This window comes from Pseudophryne corroboree, chromosome 1, assembly GCF_028390025.1.
Source record: "Pseudophryne corroboree isolate aPseCor3 chromosome 1, aPseCor3.hap2, whole genome shotgun sequence".
Classification (NCBI taxonomy): domain Eukaryota; kingdom Metazoa; phylum Chordata; class Amphibia; order Anura; family Myobatrachidae; genus Pseudophryne; species Pseudophryne corroboree.
The window spans coordinates 787,058,981-787,078,835 of NC_086444.1; the positions used below are offsets into that span (position 1 = coordinate 787,058,981).

At 48.9% G+C, this 19,855-nt stretch overlaps 1 protein-coding gene across 5 annotated transcripts in view; it reads left to right on the plus strand.

The window, feature by feature from the left end:
• The window catches only part of CENPE (centromere protein E), a 635,458-nt gene that overhangs the window by 396,028 nt on the left and 219,575 nt on the right, over positions 1-19,855 (plus strand). For 4 of the 5 annotated variants that reach the window (XM_063918152.1, XM_063918161.1, XM_063918167.1 and 1 more), the window contains 3 exons: positions 1,797-2,108; positions 2,282-2,410; positions 8,172-8,282. In XM_063918152.1, the coding sequence (XP_063774222.1) occupies positions 1,797-2,108; positions 2,282-2,410; positions 8,172-8,282 (552 nt within the window). The remainder of the gene's footprint in view (positions 1-1,796; positions 2,109-2,281; positions 2,411-8,171; positions 8,283-19,855) is intronic. The other variant, XM_063918176.1, reaches the window with a different exon arrangement.

The following is a 19,855-nucleotide window of genomic DNA, read 5'->3' on the forward strand; positions in this document are numbered from 1 at the left end:
TAATTAATAGGAATGTCCCATTTTTTGTGAAGCATGGAGTATCCAATTAGTATTAGTGGAACTAATACAGAGTATTAATGAAGAGACGTCTCACTTCAAGCTCTGTTTAGAATACAAAGTCCACCGTGGATTAAAATGCCTCCGTATAAGTTATACTGGAAAAGGTATGTACTATAAGGGAATTTAGACGCCACCCTTGATGAGATTGATATTGATATCTCCAAGCCAACGTACTGCTTCACTTTTCAACCCCCACACATAACACTGGAAGCTCACCACAGAAAAGATGAACAGAAGCCGTGTCCTGTAGCAGTCAGGAGGCCAGATAATGCGGGAGCAGCGGTGTGGAGACGATGGCAGGTCTCAGATATCGATAACACCGCAAGAGTGGAGACGATGGCAGGTCTCAGGCGTCTGCAGCACCGCAGGTGTGATGATGGAAACAAGCCGTATCCTGTAGCACTCTGGAGGCCAGGCAATGCGGGAGTAGCAGTGTGGAGACGATGGCAGGTCTCTAGTGTGGTAATGAGCGGACGTTGGCAGGTCCCGGGGGGGGGGAAGCAGACGCGGCTGTTGGTGGCGGAGATGGTCGACAGTCAGCCCAGCAACAATTGTAGAGATGGTCAGGACCATAAAGTTGTAGCTCCAGCCCTAATTAACGCGTTTCTCCGACTTAGGGGCAGTCGGTTTCATCAGAATGAGTTCTGATGAACTCATTCTGCCCCTAAGTCGGAGAAACGCGTTAATTAGGGCTGGAGCTACAACTTTATGGTCCTGACCATCTCTACAATTGTTGCTGGGCTGACTGTCGACCATCTCCGCCACCAACAGCCGCGTCTGCTTCCCCCCCCCCGGGACCTGCCAACGTCCGCTCATTACCACACTAGAGACCTGCCATCGTCTCCACACTGCTACTCCCGCATTGCCTGGCCTCCAGAGTGCTACAGGATACGGCTTGTTTCCATCATCACACCTGCGGTGCTGCAGACGCCTGAGACCTGCCATCGTCTCCACTCTTGCGGTGTTATCGATATCTGAGACCTGCCATCGTCTCCACACCGCTGCTCCCGCATTATCTGGCCTCCTGACTGCTACAGGACACGGCTTCTGTTCATCTTTTCTGTGGTGAGCTTCCAGTGTTATGTGTGGGGGTTGAAAAGTGAAGCAGTACGTTGGCTTGGAGATATCAATATCAATCTCATCAAGGGTGGCGTCTAAATTCCCTTATAGTACATACCTTTTCCAGTATAACTTATACGGAGGCATTTTAATCCACGGTGGACTTTGTATTCTAAACAGAGCTTGAAGTGAGACGTCTCTTCATTAATACTCTGTATTAGTTCCACTAATACTAATTGGATACTCCATGCTTCACAAAAAATGGGACATTCCTATTAATTACTAGGATGGTCAGTCGATCTTATGCTCCTTAATCAGTTAATTTCTTGTTTATTGATTGTATTTAATATTTTTTAAACATTTTAATAAATTGTATTTATCAATTCAGCACCTTGCGCTCTCTTATATAGTTATAATTATATCAAAAAAATATACTGTGTTTTTAGGTGTTACAGACACCTTATATGGGAGCTGCAGTTTATGTACTAATATATTAGTGTGAACACATTTTTTATTTTTTTATTTTATTATAGCGCCTGTATTGATTTTGCTTTAATAGTAACGTCAATTAGTTGTTATAGTGTCTAGTATGAGGTTGCAGCAGTATAATGCTGCATAAGGGAAATGTTAAGACTTCTGTTTCAGTGCAATTAAGAGACCTGTTTCTGTTCCTTTAGCGGTCCATTCTGATTCTACAACTGGAAGAAAATAAAGCAAAATTTGAAATGATTACAAATGAGAAAATGGAACTTGAGGGAAATAACCAGAGTCTGATTTCTGAAAAGGAAGTTCTCCAGCAACGCTTACAGTGTGCAGAGCTGGCTCTGGCAAAGGTAGAGGGAGAGAACAATGAGCTGGAACAAAAACTTTGCTGCCTTGTAGAGAAGCTGACTTGTGTATCTGGGGAACTAGATGAATTAAGGAACAACCTCCAGGAAGAAAAGGATCTTAAAGATGAAATGGATAGAAACGCTGAAGAGCTTTGTCAGGTGTGTTTTAGTTCTAGATAGAAAGTTACTATTGCATAGTCAGGATGTGGGTGTACTGGAAATACAAAATGTATCTCCACATTATACAGTATATATTGTAGAATAATGTATGAATTTTGACCCGACGGGTGAATGAGCTGGTAGAGCCACTGTCTTATAGACCTCTGTTACAGGCAGGTGTAACACTACAAGAGCAGCTAAAAGGCAAAATTAAGAAGTCTGACAATCTGCATGAAACATTGAGAAATGTAAAATCTGAAAGAGACCAGCTGAGGCTTGATTTACAGGAAAATATAGAAATGGTAGGGAATGCACAAATCAATAGAGTACAAGTGTAATTACATGGTTGTACTATTTGTTTTTCTCTGACGTCCTAGTGGATGCTGGGTACTCCGTAAGGACCATGGGGAATAGACGGGCTCCGCAGGAGACTGGGCACTCTAAAGAAAAGATTAGGTACTACATCTGGTGTGCACTGGCTCCTCCCTCTATGCCCCTCCTCCAGACCTCAGTTAGAATCTGTGCCTGGCCAGAGCTGGTTGCACACTAGGGGCTCTCCTGAGCTTCCTAGAAAGAAAAGTATTTGTTAGGTTTTTTATTTTCAGTGAGATCTGCTGGCAACAGACTCACTGCTACGTGGGACTTAGGGGAGAGAAGCAAACCTACCTGCTTGCAGCTAGCTTGTGCTTCTAGGCTACTGGACACCATTAGCTCCAGAGGGAACGAACACAGGGCCCGACCTCGATCGTCCGTTCCCGGAGCCGCGCCGCCGTCCCCCTTGCAGAGCCAGAAGACGGAAGAAACCGGGGGGAAATCGGCGGCTGAAGACTTCGGTCTTCATTAAGGTAGCGCACAGCACTGCAGCTGTGCGCCATTGCTCCCTATGCACACCACACACTCCGGTCACTGATGGGTGCAGGGCGCTGTGGGGGGGCGCCCTGGGCAGCAATTAGAGTACCTTACATGGCAAAAAGCACATAATACAGTCTAATAAACTGTATATGTGCATAATCCCCTGCCATAAAAGTATATAAAAAAGCGGGAGAAGTCCGCCGAGAAGGGGGCGGGGCTATCTCCCTCAGCACACCGGCGCCATTTTCTCTTCACAGCTCCGCTGGAAGACAGCTCCCCAGGCTCTCCCCTGCAGTTTCCAGGCTCAAAGGGTAAAAAAGAGAGGGGGGGCACTAAATTTAGGCGCAAACTGAGTATATTAAGCAGCTATAGGGAAAAATCACTTTTGTTAGTGTAAATCCCTGTTTATATAGCGCTGTGGTGTGTGCTGGCATACTCTCTCTCTGTCTCCCCAAAGGACTTTGTGGGGTCCTGTCCTCAGTCAGAGCATTCCCTGTGTGTGTGTGCGGTGTGTCGGTACGGCTGTGTCGACATGTTTGATGAGGACGCTTACGTGGAGGCGGAGCAGGTGCCGATAAGTGTGATGGATATGTGGAAGGTATTAACCGACAGTGTCAACTCCTTACATAAAAGGTTCGATGACGCAGCTTTGGGACAGCCGGCATCTCAGCCCGCGCCTGCCCAGGCATCTCAGAGGCCGTCAGGGGCTCAAAAACGCCCGCTACCTCAGATGGCTGACACAGATGTCGACACGGAGTCTGACTCCAGTGTCGACGAGGATGAGACAAATATACAATCCACTAGGGCCATCCGATGTATGATTACGGCAATGAAAAATGTGTTGCACATTTCTGACATTAACCCGGTTACCACAAAAAAGGGTATTATGTTTGGGGAGAAAAAGCAGCCAGTGACTTTTCCCCCATCTGATGAGTTAAACGAATTGTGTGAAGAAGCGTGGGGTTCCCCAGATAAGAAACTAGTAATTTCTAAGCGGTTACTAATGGCGTACCCCTTCCCGCCAACGGATAGGTTACGCTGGGAGACATCCCCTAAGGTGGACAAAGCGCTCACACGCTTATCAAAAAAGGTGGCACTGCCGTTTCAGGGTACGGCCGCCTTAAAGGAGCCTGCTGATAGAAAGCAGGAGGCTATCCTGAAGTCTGTGTATACACACTCAGGTACTATACTGAGACCTGCTATTGCTTCAGCATGGATGTGCAGTGCTGCAGCAGCGTGGTCTGATTCCCTGCCTGATAACATTGATTCACTTGACAGGGACACTATATTGCTAACCATAGAGCATATTAAAGACGTAGTCTTATATATGAGAGATGCACAGAGGGACATTTGCCGGCTGGCATCTAGAATTAATGCGATGTCCATTTCTGCCAGGAGAGTATTATGGACTCGGCAGTGGATGGGTGATGCTGATTCTAAAAGGCACATGGAAATTTTGCCTTATAAGGGTGAGGAATTGTTTGGGGACGGTCTTTCGGACCTCGTATCCACAGCAACAGCTGGGAAGTCGACTTTACCTCAGGTTCCCTCACAGCCTAAGAAAGCACCGTATTATCAAGTACAGTCCTTTCGGCCTCAGAAAGGCAAGCGGGTTAGAGGCGCGTCCTTTCTGCCCAGAGGCAGGGGTAGAGGGAAAAAGCTGCACCATACAGCCAGTTCCCAAGAACAAAAATCCTCCCCTGCTTCCACTAAGTCCGCCGCATGACGCTGGGGCTCCACATGTGGAGCCAGGTGCGGTGGGGGCCCGTCTCCGGAACTTCAGCGACCAGTGGGTTCGCTCACAGGTGGATCTCTGGGTTCTACAAGTGGTATCTCAGGGATACAAGCTGGAATTCGAGACGTCTCCCCCTCGCCGTTACCTCAAATCAGCCTTGCCAGCTACTCCCCAGGACAGGGAGGTAGTACTGGCGGCAATTCACAAGCTGTACCTCCAGCAGGTGATAATAAAAGTTCCCCTCCTTCAACAGGGACGGGGTTACTATTCCACAATGTTTGTGGTACCGAAACCAGACGGTTCGGTGAGACCCATTCTAAATTTGAAATCCTTGAACACTTATATAAGGAAGTTCAAGTTCAAAATGGAATCGCTCAGGGCGGTTATTGCAAGCCTGGAAGAGGGGGATTACATGGTATCACTGGACATCAAGGATGCTTACCTACATGTCCCCATTTACCCACCTCACCAGGTGTACCTCCGTTTTGTGGTACAGGACTGCCATTACCAATTCCAGACGTTGCCGTTTGGTAAATACCCTCGGTGCCGTGGACAGACCAAAGTAATGGCCGAAATGATGATACTCCTTCGAAAGAAGGGAGTTATAGTTATCCCGTACTTGGACGATCTCCTTATAAAGGCGAGGTCCAGGGAGCAGTTGTTGGTCGGAGTAGCACTATCTCAGGAAGTGCTACAACAGCACGGCTGGATTCTGAATATCCCGAAGTCGCAGCTGGTTCCTACGACGCGTCTGTTGTTCCTGGGTATGATTCTGGACACAGAACAGAAGAAGGTGTTTCTCCCGGAGGAGAAGGCCAAGGAGTTGTCATCTCTGGTCAGAGACCTCCTAAAACCAAAACAGGTGTCGGTGCATCACTGCACGCGAGTCCTGGGAAAGATGGTAGCTTCTTACGAGGCAATTCCATTCGGCAGGTTCCATGCACGGATCTTTCAGTGGGATCTGTTAGACAAGTGGTCCGGATCGCATCTTCAGATGCATCGGCTGATCACCCTGTCCCCGAGGGCCAGGGTGTCTCTGCTGTGGTGGCTGCAGAGTGCTCATCTTCTCGAGGGCCGCAGATTCGGCATACAGGACTGGATCCTGGTAACTGCGGATGCAAGCCTCCGAGGTTGGGGGGCAGTCACTCAGGGAAGAAACTTCCAAGGACAATGGTCGAGTCAGGAAGCTTCCCTACACACAAATATTCTGGAACTAAGGGCCATTTACAATGCCCTAAGTCAGGCAAGACCCCTGCTTCAAAACCAGCCGGTGCTGATTCAGTCAGACAACATCACAGCGGTCGCCCATGTAAACCGACAGGGCGGCACAAGAAGCAGGATGGCGATGGCAGAAGCCACAAGGATTCTCCGATGGGCGGAAAATCACGTGATAGCACGGTCAGCAGTGTTCATTCCGGGAGTGGACAACTGGGAAGCAGACTTCCTCAGCAGGCACGACCTCCACCCGGGAGAGTGGGGACTTCATCCAGAAGTCTTCCAGCTGATTGTAAATCGTTGGGAAAGGCCACAGGTGGACATGATGGCGTCCCGCCTCAACAAAAAGCTAAAAAGATATTGCGCCAGGTCAAGGGACCCTCAGGCGATAGCTGTGGACGCTCTAGTGACACCGTGGGTGTACCAGTCGGTTTATGTGTTCCCTCCTCTTCCTCTCATACCAAAGGTACTGAGGATAATAAGAAAGAGAGGAGTAAGAACTATACTCATCGTTCCGGATTGGCCAAGAAGGACTTGGTACCCGGAACTACAAGAAATAATCTCGGAGGACCCTTGGCCTCTGCCTCTCAGACAGGACCTGCTACAGCAGGGGCCCTGTCTGTTCCAAGACTTACCGCGGCTGCGTTTGACGGCATGGCGGTTGAACGCCGGATCCTGATGGAAAAGGGCATTCCGGTTGAAGTCATTCCTACGCTGATAAAAGCTAGGAAGGATGTGACGGCAAAACATTATCACCGCATATGGCGAAAATATGTTGCTTGGTGTGAGGCTATGGAGGCCCCAACAGAAGAATTTCAGCTGGGTCGATTTCTGCACTTCCTACAGTCAGGAGTGACTATGGGCCTAAAATTGGGATCCATTAAAGTCCAGATTTTGGCCCTGTCTATTTTCTTTCAAAAAGAACTGGCTTCACTGCCTGAAGTTCAGACGTTTGTTAAGGGAGTGCTGCATATTCAGCCCCCTTTTGTGCCCCCAGTGGCACCTTGGGATCTCAACGTTGTGTTGGATTTCCTAAAATCACATTGGTTTGAGACACTTCAGACTGTGGAGTTGAAATATCTCACGTGGAAAGTGGTCATGCTTTTGGCCTTGGCTTCGGCTAGGCGTGTGTCAGAATTGGCGACTTTGTCATGTAAAAGCCCCTATCTGATCTTCCATATGGACAGGGCAGAATTGAGGACTCGTCCCCAATTTCTCCCTAAGGTGGTATCAGCGTTTCATTTGAACCAACCTATTGTGGTGCCTGCAGCTACTCGGGACTTGGAGGCTTCCAAGTTGCTGGACGTAGTCCGGGCCCTGAAAATCTATGTTTCCACGACGGCTAGAGTCAGAAAAACTGACTCGCTGTTTATCCTGCATGCACCCAACAAGCTGGGTGCTCCTGCTTCTAAGCAGACTATTGCTCGCTTGATCTGTTGCACGATTCAACTTGCACATTCTGCGGCTGGACTGCCGCATCCTAAATCGGTCAAAGCCCATTCCACGAGGAAGGTGGGCTCTTCTTGGGCGGCTGCCCGAGGGGTCTCGGCTATACAACTTTGCCGAGCTGCTACCTGGTCGGGATCAAACACGTTTGCAAAATTCTACAAGTTTGATACCCTGGCTGAGGAGGACCTTGAGTTTGCTCATTCGGTGCTGCAGAGTCATCCACACTCTCCCGCCCGTTTGGGAGCTTTGGTATAATCCCCATGGTCCTTACGGAGTACCCAGCATCCACTAGGACGTCAGAGAAAATAAGATTTTACCCCCCGTTAAATCTATTTCTCGTAGTCCGTAGTGGATGCTGGGAGCCCGTCCCAAGTGCGGAATTCTGCAATACTTGTATATAGTTATTGCTTAACTATAGGGTTTTTTGTTCTGAGCAATCAGTTTAATGAGGCTCAGTTGTTGTTCAAACTGTTAACTGGGTATAATTATCACAAGTTGTACGGTGTGATTGGTGTGGCTGGTATGAGTCTTACCCTGGGTTCCAAATCCTTTCCTAGTAATGTCAGCTCTTCCGGGCACAGTTTCCCTGACTGAGGTCTGGAGGAGGGGCATAGAGGGAGGAGCCAGTGCACACCAGATGTAGTACCTAATCTTTTCTTTAGAGTGCCCAGTCTCCTGCGGAGCCCGTCTATTCCCCATGGTCCTTACGGAGTACCCAGCATCCACTACGGACTACGAGAAATAGATTTACCGGTGAGTAAAATCTTATTTTTTGTGTGTGTATAATGCCTTAATGCTATTTTTTTTTACAGTCCATAGATACACAGGAAGAACTGAGGAAGGCTCTAGATGAGCTGAAAAATAAGACTCAATTATTTGATGAAATGAGCTCACAACTACGTGGAAAAGACCTAGAACAAAAAGTAAGTACTGGGATCATTTTTAAACAATTTGCTATAGTGGTGGTTTAATTTGGTATACTGGTTATTGGTGGCATTATAGTTTGTGAATAGTGAAGTTCAATGTTCACACAGTGTGTAAATAAGCTTTGCTCATCAGGGGCCATAAAACTATTTCCACTTATGGCTAGTCCAGGTGGCCCTTGAGTTGATGGCCACCAGAAACTCAATTTTCTCCTGCAGGGTCCACAGGGTATCCACAGGATAACATTGGGGGGATATGGTGGAGCGACTGCGGATTTGCACCAAACGGTCAAAGCTTTTCGGCCTCCCATCATGCAACAGGCCCGTCCATATATCCTGGCCCAGGCAAATCAGTTTTTTTGTTTGGTGCGGCAGGAGCCGGACCATGGTCAGAGGGCTGCTGTTTTTTTTTTGTTTGTTTTCTAGCAGCCATAAGCTTTTTTATTTTATTTTAATAGTCTTGCTATTTTCTCTGACGTCCTAGTGGATGCTGGGAACTCCGTAAGGACCATGGGGAATAGCGGCTCCGCAGGAGACTGGGCACAAAAGTAAAAGCTTTAGGACTACCTGGTGTGCACTGGCTCCTCCCCCTATGACCCTCCTCCAAGCCTCAGTTAGATTTTTGTGCCCGGCCGAGAAGGGTGCACACTAGGGGCTCTCCTGAGCTTCTTAGTGAAAGTTTAAGTTTAGGTTTTTTATTTTCAGTGAGACCTGCTGGCAACAGGCTCACTGCATCGAGGGACTAAGGGGAGAAGAAGCGAACTCACCTGAGTGCAGAGTGGATTGGGCTTCTTAGGCTACTGGACACCATTAGCTCCAGAGGGACCGAACACAGGCCCAGCCTCGGAGCTCGGTCCCAGAGCCGCGCCGCCGGCCCCCTTACAGAGCCAGAAGCAAGAAGAGGTCCGGAAAAATCGGCGGCTGAAGACATCAGTCTTCAACAAGGTAGCGCACAGCACTGCAGCTGTGCGCCATTGTTACTCAGGCACACTTCACACTCCGGTCACTGAGGGTGCAGGGCGCTAGGGGGGGGCGCCCTGAGCAGCAATGTAAAACACCTTGGCTGGCATAAATACACCACATATAACCCTCAGGGCTATATGGATGTATTTTAACCCCTGCCAGAACTCACCAAAAAAGCGGGAGAAAAGGCCGCCGAGAAGGGGGCGGAGCCTCTCTCCTCAGCACACGGGCGCCATTTTCCATCACAGCTCCGCTGGGAGGACGTCTCCCTGACTCTCCCCTGCAGTCCTGCACTACAGAAAAGGGTAAAAAAGAGAGGGGGGCACTAATTTGGCGCAGTTTTGATACTAACAGCAGCTATAAAGGGAAAAGCACATTTTATAGTGGTATTCCTGTCTATATATAGCGCTCTGGTGTGTGCTGGCATACTCTCCCTCTGTCTCCCCAAAGGGCTAGTGGGGTCCTGTCCTCTATCAGAGCATTCCCTGTGTGTGTGCGGTGTCGGTACGATTGTGTCGACATGTTTGAGGAGGAAAATGAGATGGAGGCGGAGCAATTGCCTATTATACAGTTGTCACCCCCTAGGGAGTCGACACCTGAGTGGATGAGCTTATGGAAGGAATTGCGTGACAGTGTCAGCTCTTTACGACAGACAGTTGACGACATGAGACAGCCGGCTACTCAGCTTGTGCCTGTCCAGGGGTCTCAAACGCCATCAGGGGCTTTAAAACGCCCGTTACCTCAAATGGCAGACACAGACACGGATACTGACTCCAGTGTCGATGATGAGGAGACATACGTGACTTCCACTAGGGCCACACGTTACATGATTGAAGCAATGAAAAATGTATTGCATATCTCTGATAATACAAGTACCACTAAAAAGGGTATTATGTTTGGTGAGAAAAAACTGCCTGTAGTTTTTCCTGTATCCGAGGAATTAAATGAAGTGTGTGATGAGGCGTGGGTTTCCCCCGATAAAAAACTGATAATTCCTAAAAGGTTATTGGCATCGTACCCTTTCCCGCCAGAGGATAGGGCACGTTGGGAAACACCCCCTAGGGTGGATAAAGCGCTCACACGCTTGTCTAAACAGGTAGCACTACCCTCTCCTGATACGGCCGCCCTAAAGGAACCTGCCTATAGAAAGCTGGAGAATATCCTAAAATGTATATACTCTCACACGGGTGTTATACTGCGACCAGCAATCGCCTCAGCCTGGATGTGCAGTGCGGGCCTGGCGTGGTCGGATTCCCTGACTGAAAATATTGATACCCTAGATAGGGACAGTATATTACTGACTATAGAGCATTTGAAGGATGCATTTCTATATATGCGTGATGCACAGAGGGATATTTGCCGACTGGCATCAAGAGTTAGCGCGCTGTCCATTTCTGCAAGAAGAGGTTTATGGACGCGGCAGTGGTCAGGCGATGCGGATTCTAAAAGGCACATGGAAGTATTGCCTTATAAGGGGGAGGAGTTATTTGGGGTAGGTCTATCAGACCTGGTAGCCACGGCAACTGCTGGAAAATCCACATTTTTACCCCAGGTAGCTTCTCAACCTAAGAAGACGCCGTATTATCAGGCGCAGTCCTTTCGGCCCCATAAGGGCAAGCGGGCAAAAGGCGCCTCATTTCTGCCCCGTGGCAGAGGGAGAGGGAAAAGGCTGCAACAAACAGCCAGTTCCCAGGAACAAAAGCCCTCTCCCGCCTCCGCAAAGTCCTCAGCATGACGCTGGGGCTTTACAAGCGGACTCAGGCACGGTGGGGGCCCGTCTCAAGAAGTTCAGTGCGCAGTGGGCCCACTCGCAAGTGGACCCCTGGATCCTTCAAGTGGTATCTCAGGGGTACAAATTGGAATTCGAGACATCTCCCCCTCGACGTTTTCTAAAGTCTGCTTTACCGACGTCTCCCTCAGACAGGGAGGCAGTATTGGAAGCCATTCACAAGCTGTATTCCCAGCAGGTGATAATCAAGGTACCCCTCCTACAACAGGGAAAGGGGTACTATTCCACACTATTTGTGGTACCGAAGCCGGACGGCTCGGTGAGACCAATTTTAAACCTAAAATCCTTGAACACTTACATACAAAGGTTCAAATTCAAGATGGAGTCACTCAGAGCAGTGATTGCAAACCTGGAAGAAGGGGACTATATGGTGTCTCTGGACATCAAAGATGTACATGTCCCAATTTACCCTTCTCACCAAGGGTACCTCAGGTTTGTGGTACAGAACTGTCACTATCAGTTTCAGACGCTGCCGTTTGGATTGTCCGCGGCACCCAGGGTCTTTACCAAGGTAATGGCCGAAATGATGATACTCCTTCGAAGGAAGGGAGTTTTAGTTTTCTCTATCGTCCTAGTGGATGCTGGGGTTCCTGAAAGGACCATGGAGAATAGCGGCTCCGCAGGAGACAGGGCACAAAAAGTAAAGCTTTAGGATCAGGTGGTGTGCACTGGCTCCTCCCCCTATGACCCTCCTCCAAGCCTCAGTTAGATTTTTGTGCCCGGCCGAGAAGGGTGCAATCTAGGTGGCTCTCCTAAAGAGCTGCTTAGAAAAGTTTAGCTTAGGTTTATTTTACAGTGAGTCCTGCTGGCAACAGGATCACTGCAACGAGGGACTTAGGGGAGAAGAAGTGAACTCACCTGCGTGCAGGATGGATTGGCTTCTTTGGCTACTGGACATTAGCTCCAGAGGGACGATCACAGGTACAGCCTGGATGGTCACCGTAGCCTCGCCGCCGGCCCCCTTGCAGATGCTGAAACAAGAAGAAGGTCCAGAATCGGCGGCATGAAGACTCCTCAGTCTTCTTAAGGTAGCGCACAGCACTGCAGCTGTGCGCCATTTCCTCTCAGCACACTTCACACGGCAGTCACTGAGGGTGCAGGGCGCTGGGAGGGGGGCGCCCTGGGAGGCAATGAAAACCTATTTTTGGCTAAAAATACCTCACATATAGCCTCCGGGGGCTATATGGAGATATTTAACCCCTGCCAGAATCCGTTAAGAGCGGGAGACGAGGCCGCCGAAAAAGGGGCGGGGCCTATCTCCTCAGCACACAGCGCCATTTTCCCTCACAGAAAGGCTGGAGGGAAGGCTCCCAGGCTCTCCCCTGCACTGCACTACAGAAACAGGGTTAAAACAGAGAGGGGGGGCACTAATTTGGCGTTAAAAATATATAAAAAAGATGCTATAAGGGAAAACACTTATATAAGGTTGTCCCTATATAATTATAGCGTTTTTGGTGTGTGCTGGCAAACTCTCCCTCTGTCTCTCCAAAGGGCTAGTAGGTCCTGTCCTCTATCAGAGCATTCCCTGTGTGTGTGCTGTGTGTCGGTACGTGTGTGTCGACATGTATGAGGACGATGTTGGTGAGGAGGCGGAGCAATTGCCTGTAATGGTGATGTCACTCTCTAGGGAGTCGACACCGGAATGGATGGCTTATTTAGGGAATTACGTGATAATGTCAACACGCGGCAAGGTCGGTTGACGACATGAGACGGCCGACAAACAATTAGTACCGGTCCAGACGTCTCAAAAACACAGTCAGGGGTTTTAAAACGCCCGTTTACTTTAGTCGGTCGACACAGACACAGACAGGGACACTGAATCCAGTGTCGACGGTGAATAAACAAACGTATTCCTTATTAGGGCCACACGTTAAGGGCAATGAAGGAGGTGTTACATATTTCTGATACTACAAGTACCACAAAAGAGGGTATTATGTGGGATGTGAAAAAACTACCGTAGTTTTTCCTGAATCAGATAAATTAAATGAAGTGTGTGATGATGCGTGGGTTCCCCCCGATAGAAAATATGGGCGGTATACCCTTTCCCGCCAGAAGTTAGGGCGCGTTGGGAAACACCCCTTAGGGTGGATAAGGCGCTCACACGCTTATCAGAACAAGTGGCGGTACCGTCTATAGATAGGGCCGTCCTCAAGGAGCCAGCTGACAGGAGGCTGGAAAATATCATAAAAAGTATATACACACATACTGGTGTTATACTGCGACCAGCGATCGCCTCAGCCTGGATGTGCAGAGCTGGGGTGGCTTGGTCGGATTCCCTGACTAAAAATATTGATACCCTTGACAGGGACAGTATTTTATTGACTATAGAGCATTTAAAGGATGCATTTCTATATATGCGAGATGCACAGAGGGATATTTGCACTCTGGCATCAAGAGTAAGTGCGATGTCCATATCTGCCAGAAGATGTTTATGGACACGACAGTGGTCAGGTGATGCAGATTCCAAACGGCACAAAGGTGTATTGCCGTATAAAGGAAGAGGAGTTATTTGGGGTCGGTCCATCGGACCTGGTGGCCACGGCAACTGCTGGAAAATCCACCGTTTTTACCCTAAGTCACATCTCTGCAGAAAAAGACACCGTCTTTTCAGCTTCAGTCCTTTCGTCCCTATAAGAGTCATATCTGCCCAGGGATAGAGGAAAGGGAAGAAGACTGCAGCAGGCAGCCCATTCCCAGGAACAGAAGCGTTCCACCGCTTCTGACAAGCTCTCAGCATGACGCTGAGACCGTACAGGACCCCTGGATCCTACAAGTAGTATCCCAGGGGTACAGATTGGAATGTCGAGACGTTTCCCCTGCGCAGGCTCCTGAAGTCTGCTTTACCAAGGTCTCCCTCCGACAAGGAGGCAGTATGGGAAACAATTCACGAGCTGTATTCCCAGCAGGTGATAATTAAATTACCCCTCCTACAACAAGAAAAGGGGTATTATTCCACACTATATTGTGGTACTGAAGCCAGAAGGCTAGGTGAGACCTATTCTAAATCTAAAAAAATTTGAACACTTACAAAGGTTCAAATCAAGATGGAGTCACTCAGAGCAGTGATAACGAACCGGGAAGAAAGGGACTATATGGTGTCCCGAGACATCAGGGATGCTTACCTCCATGTCCCAAATTTGCCCTTATCACTAAGGGTACCTCAGGTTCGTGGTACAGAACTGTCACTATCAGTTTCAGACGCTGCCGTTTGGATTGTCCACGGCACCCCTGGTCTTTACCAAGGTAATGGCCGAAATGATGGCTCTTCTTCGAAGAAAAGGCGTCTTAATTATCCCTTACTTGGACGATCTCCTGATAAGGGCAAAGTCCAGGGAACAGTTGGAGGTCGGAGTAGCACTATCTCGGATACTGTTACAACAGCAGGGGTGGATTCTAAATATTCCAAAATCGCAGCTGATCCCGACAAAAAGTCTCCTGTGCTTAGGGATGATTCTGGACACAGTCCAGAAAAAGGTGTTTCTCCCGGAAGAGAAAGCCAGGGAGTTATCAGAGCTAGTCAGGAACCTCCTAAAATCAGTGCATCATTGCACAAGGGCCATGGTAAAAAAAAAAAAAAAATGGTGACTTCCTTCGAAGCAATTCCAGTCGGCAGATTTCATGCAAGAACTTTTCAGTGGGATCTGCTGGACAAATGGTCCGGATCGCATCTTCAGATGCATCAGCGGATAACCCTATATCCAAGGACAAGGGTGTCTCTCCTGTGGTGGTTACAGAGTGCTCATCTTCTAGAGGGCCGCAGATTCGGCATTCAGTTTTGGATGTTGGTGACCACGGAGGCCAGCCCGAGAGGCTGGGGAGCAGTCACACAAGGAAAAAATTTCCAGGGAGTGTGATCAAGTCTGGAGACTTTTCTCCACATAAATATAGCTAAGGGTAAATTTATAATGCTCTAAGCTTAGCAAGACCTCTGCTTCAAGGTCAGCCGGTATTGATCCAGTGGGATAAAACATCACGGCAGTCGCCCACGTAAATAGACAGGGCGGCACAAGAAGCAGGAGGGCAGTGGCAAAAACTGCAAGGACTTTTCGCTGGGCGGAAAATCATGTGATAGCACTGTCAGCAGTGTTTCATTCCGGGAATGGAAACTGGGAAGCAGACTTCCTCAGTAGGCACGACCTCCACCCGGCAGAGTGGGAACTTCATGGGGAAGTTTTCCACATGATTGTAAACCGTTGGGAATTACCAAAGGTGGACATGATGGCGTCCCGTCTGAACAAAAAACGGGACAGGTATTGCGCCAGGTTAAGAGACCCTCAGGCAATAGCTGTTGACGTTCTGGTAACACCGTGGGTGTACCAGTCGGTGTATGTGTTCCATCCTCTGCTTTTCATACCTAAGGTACTGAGAATTATAAGACGTAGAGGAGTAAGAACTATACTCATGGCTCCGGATTGGCCAAGAAGGACTTGGTACCCGGAACTTCAAGAGATGCTCACAGAGGACTTATGGCCTCTGCCGCTAAGAAGGGACTTGTTTCAGCAAGTACCATGTCTGTTCCAAGACTTACCGCAGCTGCGTTTGACGGCATGGCGGTGGAACGCCGGATCCTAAGGGAAAAGGCATTCAGGAAGAGGTCATTCCTACCCTGGTCAAAGCCAGAAAGGAGGTGACCGCACAACATTATCACCACATGTGGCGAAAATATGTTGCGTGGTGTGAGGCCAGGAAGGCCCCACGAAGAAATTTCAACTCGGTCGATTCCTGCATTTCCTGCAAACAGGAGTGTCTATGGGCCTCAAATTGGGGTCCATTAAGGTTCAAATTTCGGCCCTGTCGATTTTTCTTCCAGAAAGAATTGGCTTCAGTTCCTGAAGTCCAGAAGTTTGTCAAGGGAGTATTGCATATACAACCCCCTTTTGTGCCTCCAGTGGCACTGTGGGATCTCAACGTAGTTCTGGGATTCCTCAAAACACATTGGTTTAAAACCAGTCAAATCTGTGGATTTGAAGCATCTCACATGAAAAGTGAACATGCTCTTGGACCTGGCCTGGACCAGGCTAGTGTCAAATTGGTGGTTTTTTTCTCAAAAAAGCCCATATCTGTTTGTCCATTCGGACAGGGCAGAGCTGCGGACTCGTCCCCAGTTCTCTCCCTAAGGTGGTGTCAGTGTTTCACCTGAACCAGCTTATTGTGGTGTCTTGCGCCTACTAGGGACTTGGAGGACTCCAAGTTGCTAGATGTGGTCAGGGCCCTGAAAATATAGGTTCCAGGACGGCTGGAGTCAGGAAAACTGACTTGCTGTTATCCTGTATGCACCCAACAAACTGGGTGCTCTTGCTTCTAAGCAGACTTTTGCTAGTTGGATGTGTAATACAATTCAGCTTGCACATTCTGTGGCAGGCCTGCCACAGCCAAAATATGTAAATGCCCATTCCACAAGGAAGGTGGGCTCATCTTGGGCGGCTGCCCGAGGGGTCTCGGCTTTACAACTTTGCCGAGCGGCTATTTAGTCAGGGGCAAACACGTTTGTAAAATCCTACAAATTTGATAACCTGGCTAAGGAGGACCTGGAGTTCTCTCATTCGGTGCTGCAGAGTCATCCGCACTCTCCCGCCCGTTTGGGAGCTTTGGTATAATCCCCATGGTCCTTTCAGGAACCCCAGCATCCACTAGGACGATAGAGAAAATAAGAATTTACTTACCGATAATTCTATTTCTCGGAGTCCGTAGTGGATGCTGGGCGCCCATCCCAAGTGCGGATTATCTGCAATACTTGTACATAGTTACAAAAATCGGGTTATTATTGTTGTGAGCCATCTTTCAGAGGCTCCGCTGTTATCATACTGTTAACTGGGTTCAGATCACAGGTTGTACAGTGTGATTGGTGTGGCTGGTATGAGTCTTACCCGGGATTCATAAATCCTTCCTTATTGTGTACGCTCGTCCGGGCACAGTATCCTAACTGAGGCTTGGAGGAGGGTCATAGGGGGAGGAGCCAGTGCACACCACCTGATCCTAAAGCTTTACTTTTTGTGCCCTGTCTCCTGCGGAGCCGCTATTCTCCATGGTCCTTTCAGGAACCCCAGCATCCACTACGGACTCCGAGAAATAGAATTATCGGTAAGTAAATTCTTATTATCCCTTACTTGGACGATCTCCTGATAAGGGCAAGATCCAGGGAACAGTTGGAAGTCGGGGTAGCACTATCTCAGATAGTGCTGCGCCAGCACGGTTGGATTCTCAATATTCCAAAATCGCAGCTGATCCCGACGACATGACTTCTTCTATTCCTAGGGATGATCCTGGACGCAGTCCAGAAAAAGGTGTTTCTCCCGGAGGAGAGAGCCAGGGAGTTATCCGAACTAGTCAGAAATCTCCTAAAACCAGACCAAGTCTCAGTGCATCAATGCACAAGGGTCCTGGGAAAGATGGTGGCTTCTTACGAAGCAATCCCATTCGGCAGATTCCACGCAAGAACCTTCCAGTGGGATCTGCTAGACAAATGGTCCGGGTCGCATCTTCAGATGCATCAGCGGATAATCTTGTCACCAAGGACAAGGGTGTCTCTCCTGTGGTGGTTGCAGAGTGCTCATCTTCTAGAGGGCCGCAGATCCGGCATTCAGAACTGGGTCCTGGTGACCACGGATGCCAGCCTGAGAGGCTGGGGAGCAGTCACACAGGGAAGAAATTTCCAGGGCTTGTGGTCAGGCCTGGAGACATTACTTCACATAAATATCCTGGAGCTAAGGGCCATCTACAATGCTCTAAGCCTAGCAAGACCTCTGCTTCAAGGTCAGCCGGTGCTGATCCAGTCAGACAACATCACGGCAGTCACCCACGTAAACAGACAGGGCGGCACGAGAAGCAGGAGGGCAATGACAGAAGTTGCAAGGATTCTCCGCTGGGCGGAAAATCATGTGATAGCACTGTCAGCAGTGTTCATTCCGGGAGTGGACAACTGGGAAGCAGACTTCCTCAGCAGACACGACCTCCACCCGGGGGAGTGGGGACTTCACCCAGAAGTCTTCCACATGATTGTGAACCGTTGGGAAAAACCAAAGGTGGACATGATGGCGTCCCGCCTCAACAAAAAACTAGACAGGTATTGCGCCAGGTCAAGGGACCCTCAGGCAATAGCTGTGGACGCTCTGGTAACACCGTGGGTGTACCAGTCAGTGTATGTGTTCCCTCCTCTGCCTCTCATACCCAAGGTACTGAGAATCATAAGAAGGAGAGGAGTAAGGACTATACTCGTGGCTCCGGATTGGCCAAGAAGGACTTGGTACCCGGAACTTCAAGAGATGCTCACAGAGGACCCGTGGCCTCTACCTCTAAGAAAGGACCTGCTCCAGCAGGGACCCTGTCTGTTCCAAGACTTACCGCGGCTGCGTTTGACGGCATGGCGGTTGAACGCCGGATCCTGAAGGAAAAAGGCATTCCGGATGAAGTCATCCCTACCCTGATCAAAGCCAGGAAGGATGTAACCGTTCAGCATTATCACCGTATTTGGCGTAAATATGTTGCGTGGTGCGAGGCCAGGAAGGCCCCTACAGAGGAATTTCAACTGGGTCGTTTCCTGCATTTCCTGCAAACAGGACTGTCTATGGGCCTAAAATTAGGGTCCATTAAGGTTCAAATTTCGGCCCTGTCGATTTTCTTCCAGAAAGAACTGGCTTCAGTTCCTGAAGTTCAGACGTTTGTCAAGGGGGTACTGCATATACAGCCTCCTTTTGTGCCTCCAGTGGCACCTTGGGATCTCAATGTAGTTTTGGGGTTCCTAAAATCACATTGGTTTGAACCACTCTCCACTGTAGACTTAAAATATCTCACTTGGAAAGTGGTAATGCTGTTAGCCCTGGCTTCAGCCAGGCGTGTCTCAGAATTGGCGGCTTTATCCTATAAAAGCCCTTACCTAATTTTTCATACGGACAGGGCAGAATTGAGGACTCGTCCTCAATTTCTCCCTAAGGTGGTTTCAGCGTTTCACTTGAACCAGCCTATTGTGGTACCTGCGGCTACTAGGGACTTGGAGGACTCCAAGTTGCTGGACGTAGTCAGGGCCCTGAAAATATATGTTTCCAGGACGGCTGGAGTCAGGAAATCTGACTCGCTGTTTATCCTGTATGCACCCAACAAGCTGGGTGCTCCTGCTTCTAAGCAAACTATTGCTCGTTGGATTTGTAGTACAATTCAGCTTGCACATTCTGTGGCAGGCCTGCCACAGCCAAAATCTGTAAAAGCCCATTCCACAAGGAAGGTGGGCTCATCTTGGGCGGCTGCCCGAGGGGTCTCGGCTTTACAACTTTGCCGAGCAGCTACTTGGTCAGGGGCAAACACGTTTGCTAAATTCTACAAATTTGATACCCTGGCTGAGGAGGACCTTGAGTTCTCTCATTCGGTGCTGCAGAGTCATCCGCACTCTCCCGCCCGTTTGGGAGCTTTGGTATAATCCCCATGGTCCTTACGGAGTTCCCAGCATCCACTAGGACGTCAGAGAAAATAAGAATTTACTTACCGATAATTCTATTTCTCGTAGTCCGTAGTGGATGCTGGGCGCCCATCCCAAGTGCGGATTGTCTGCAATACTTGTACATAGTTATTGTTACAAAAATCGGGTTATTATTGTTGTGAGCCATCTTTTCAGAGGCTCCTCTGTTATCATGCTGTTAACTGGGTTCAGATCACAGGTTGTACGGTGTGATTGGTCTGGCTGGTATGAGTCTTACCCGGGATTCAAAATCCTTCCTTATTGAGTACGCTCGTCCGGGCACAGTATCCTAACTGAGGCTTTGAGGAGGGTCATAGGGGGAGGAGCCAGTGCACACCAGGTAGTCCTAAAGCTTTTACTTTTGTGCCCAGT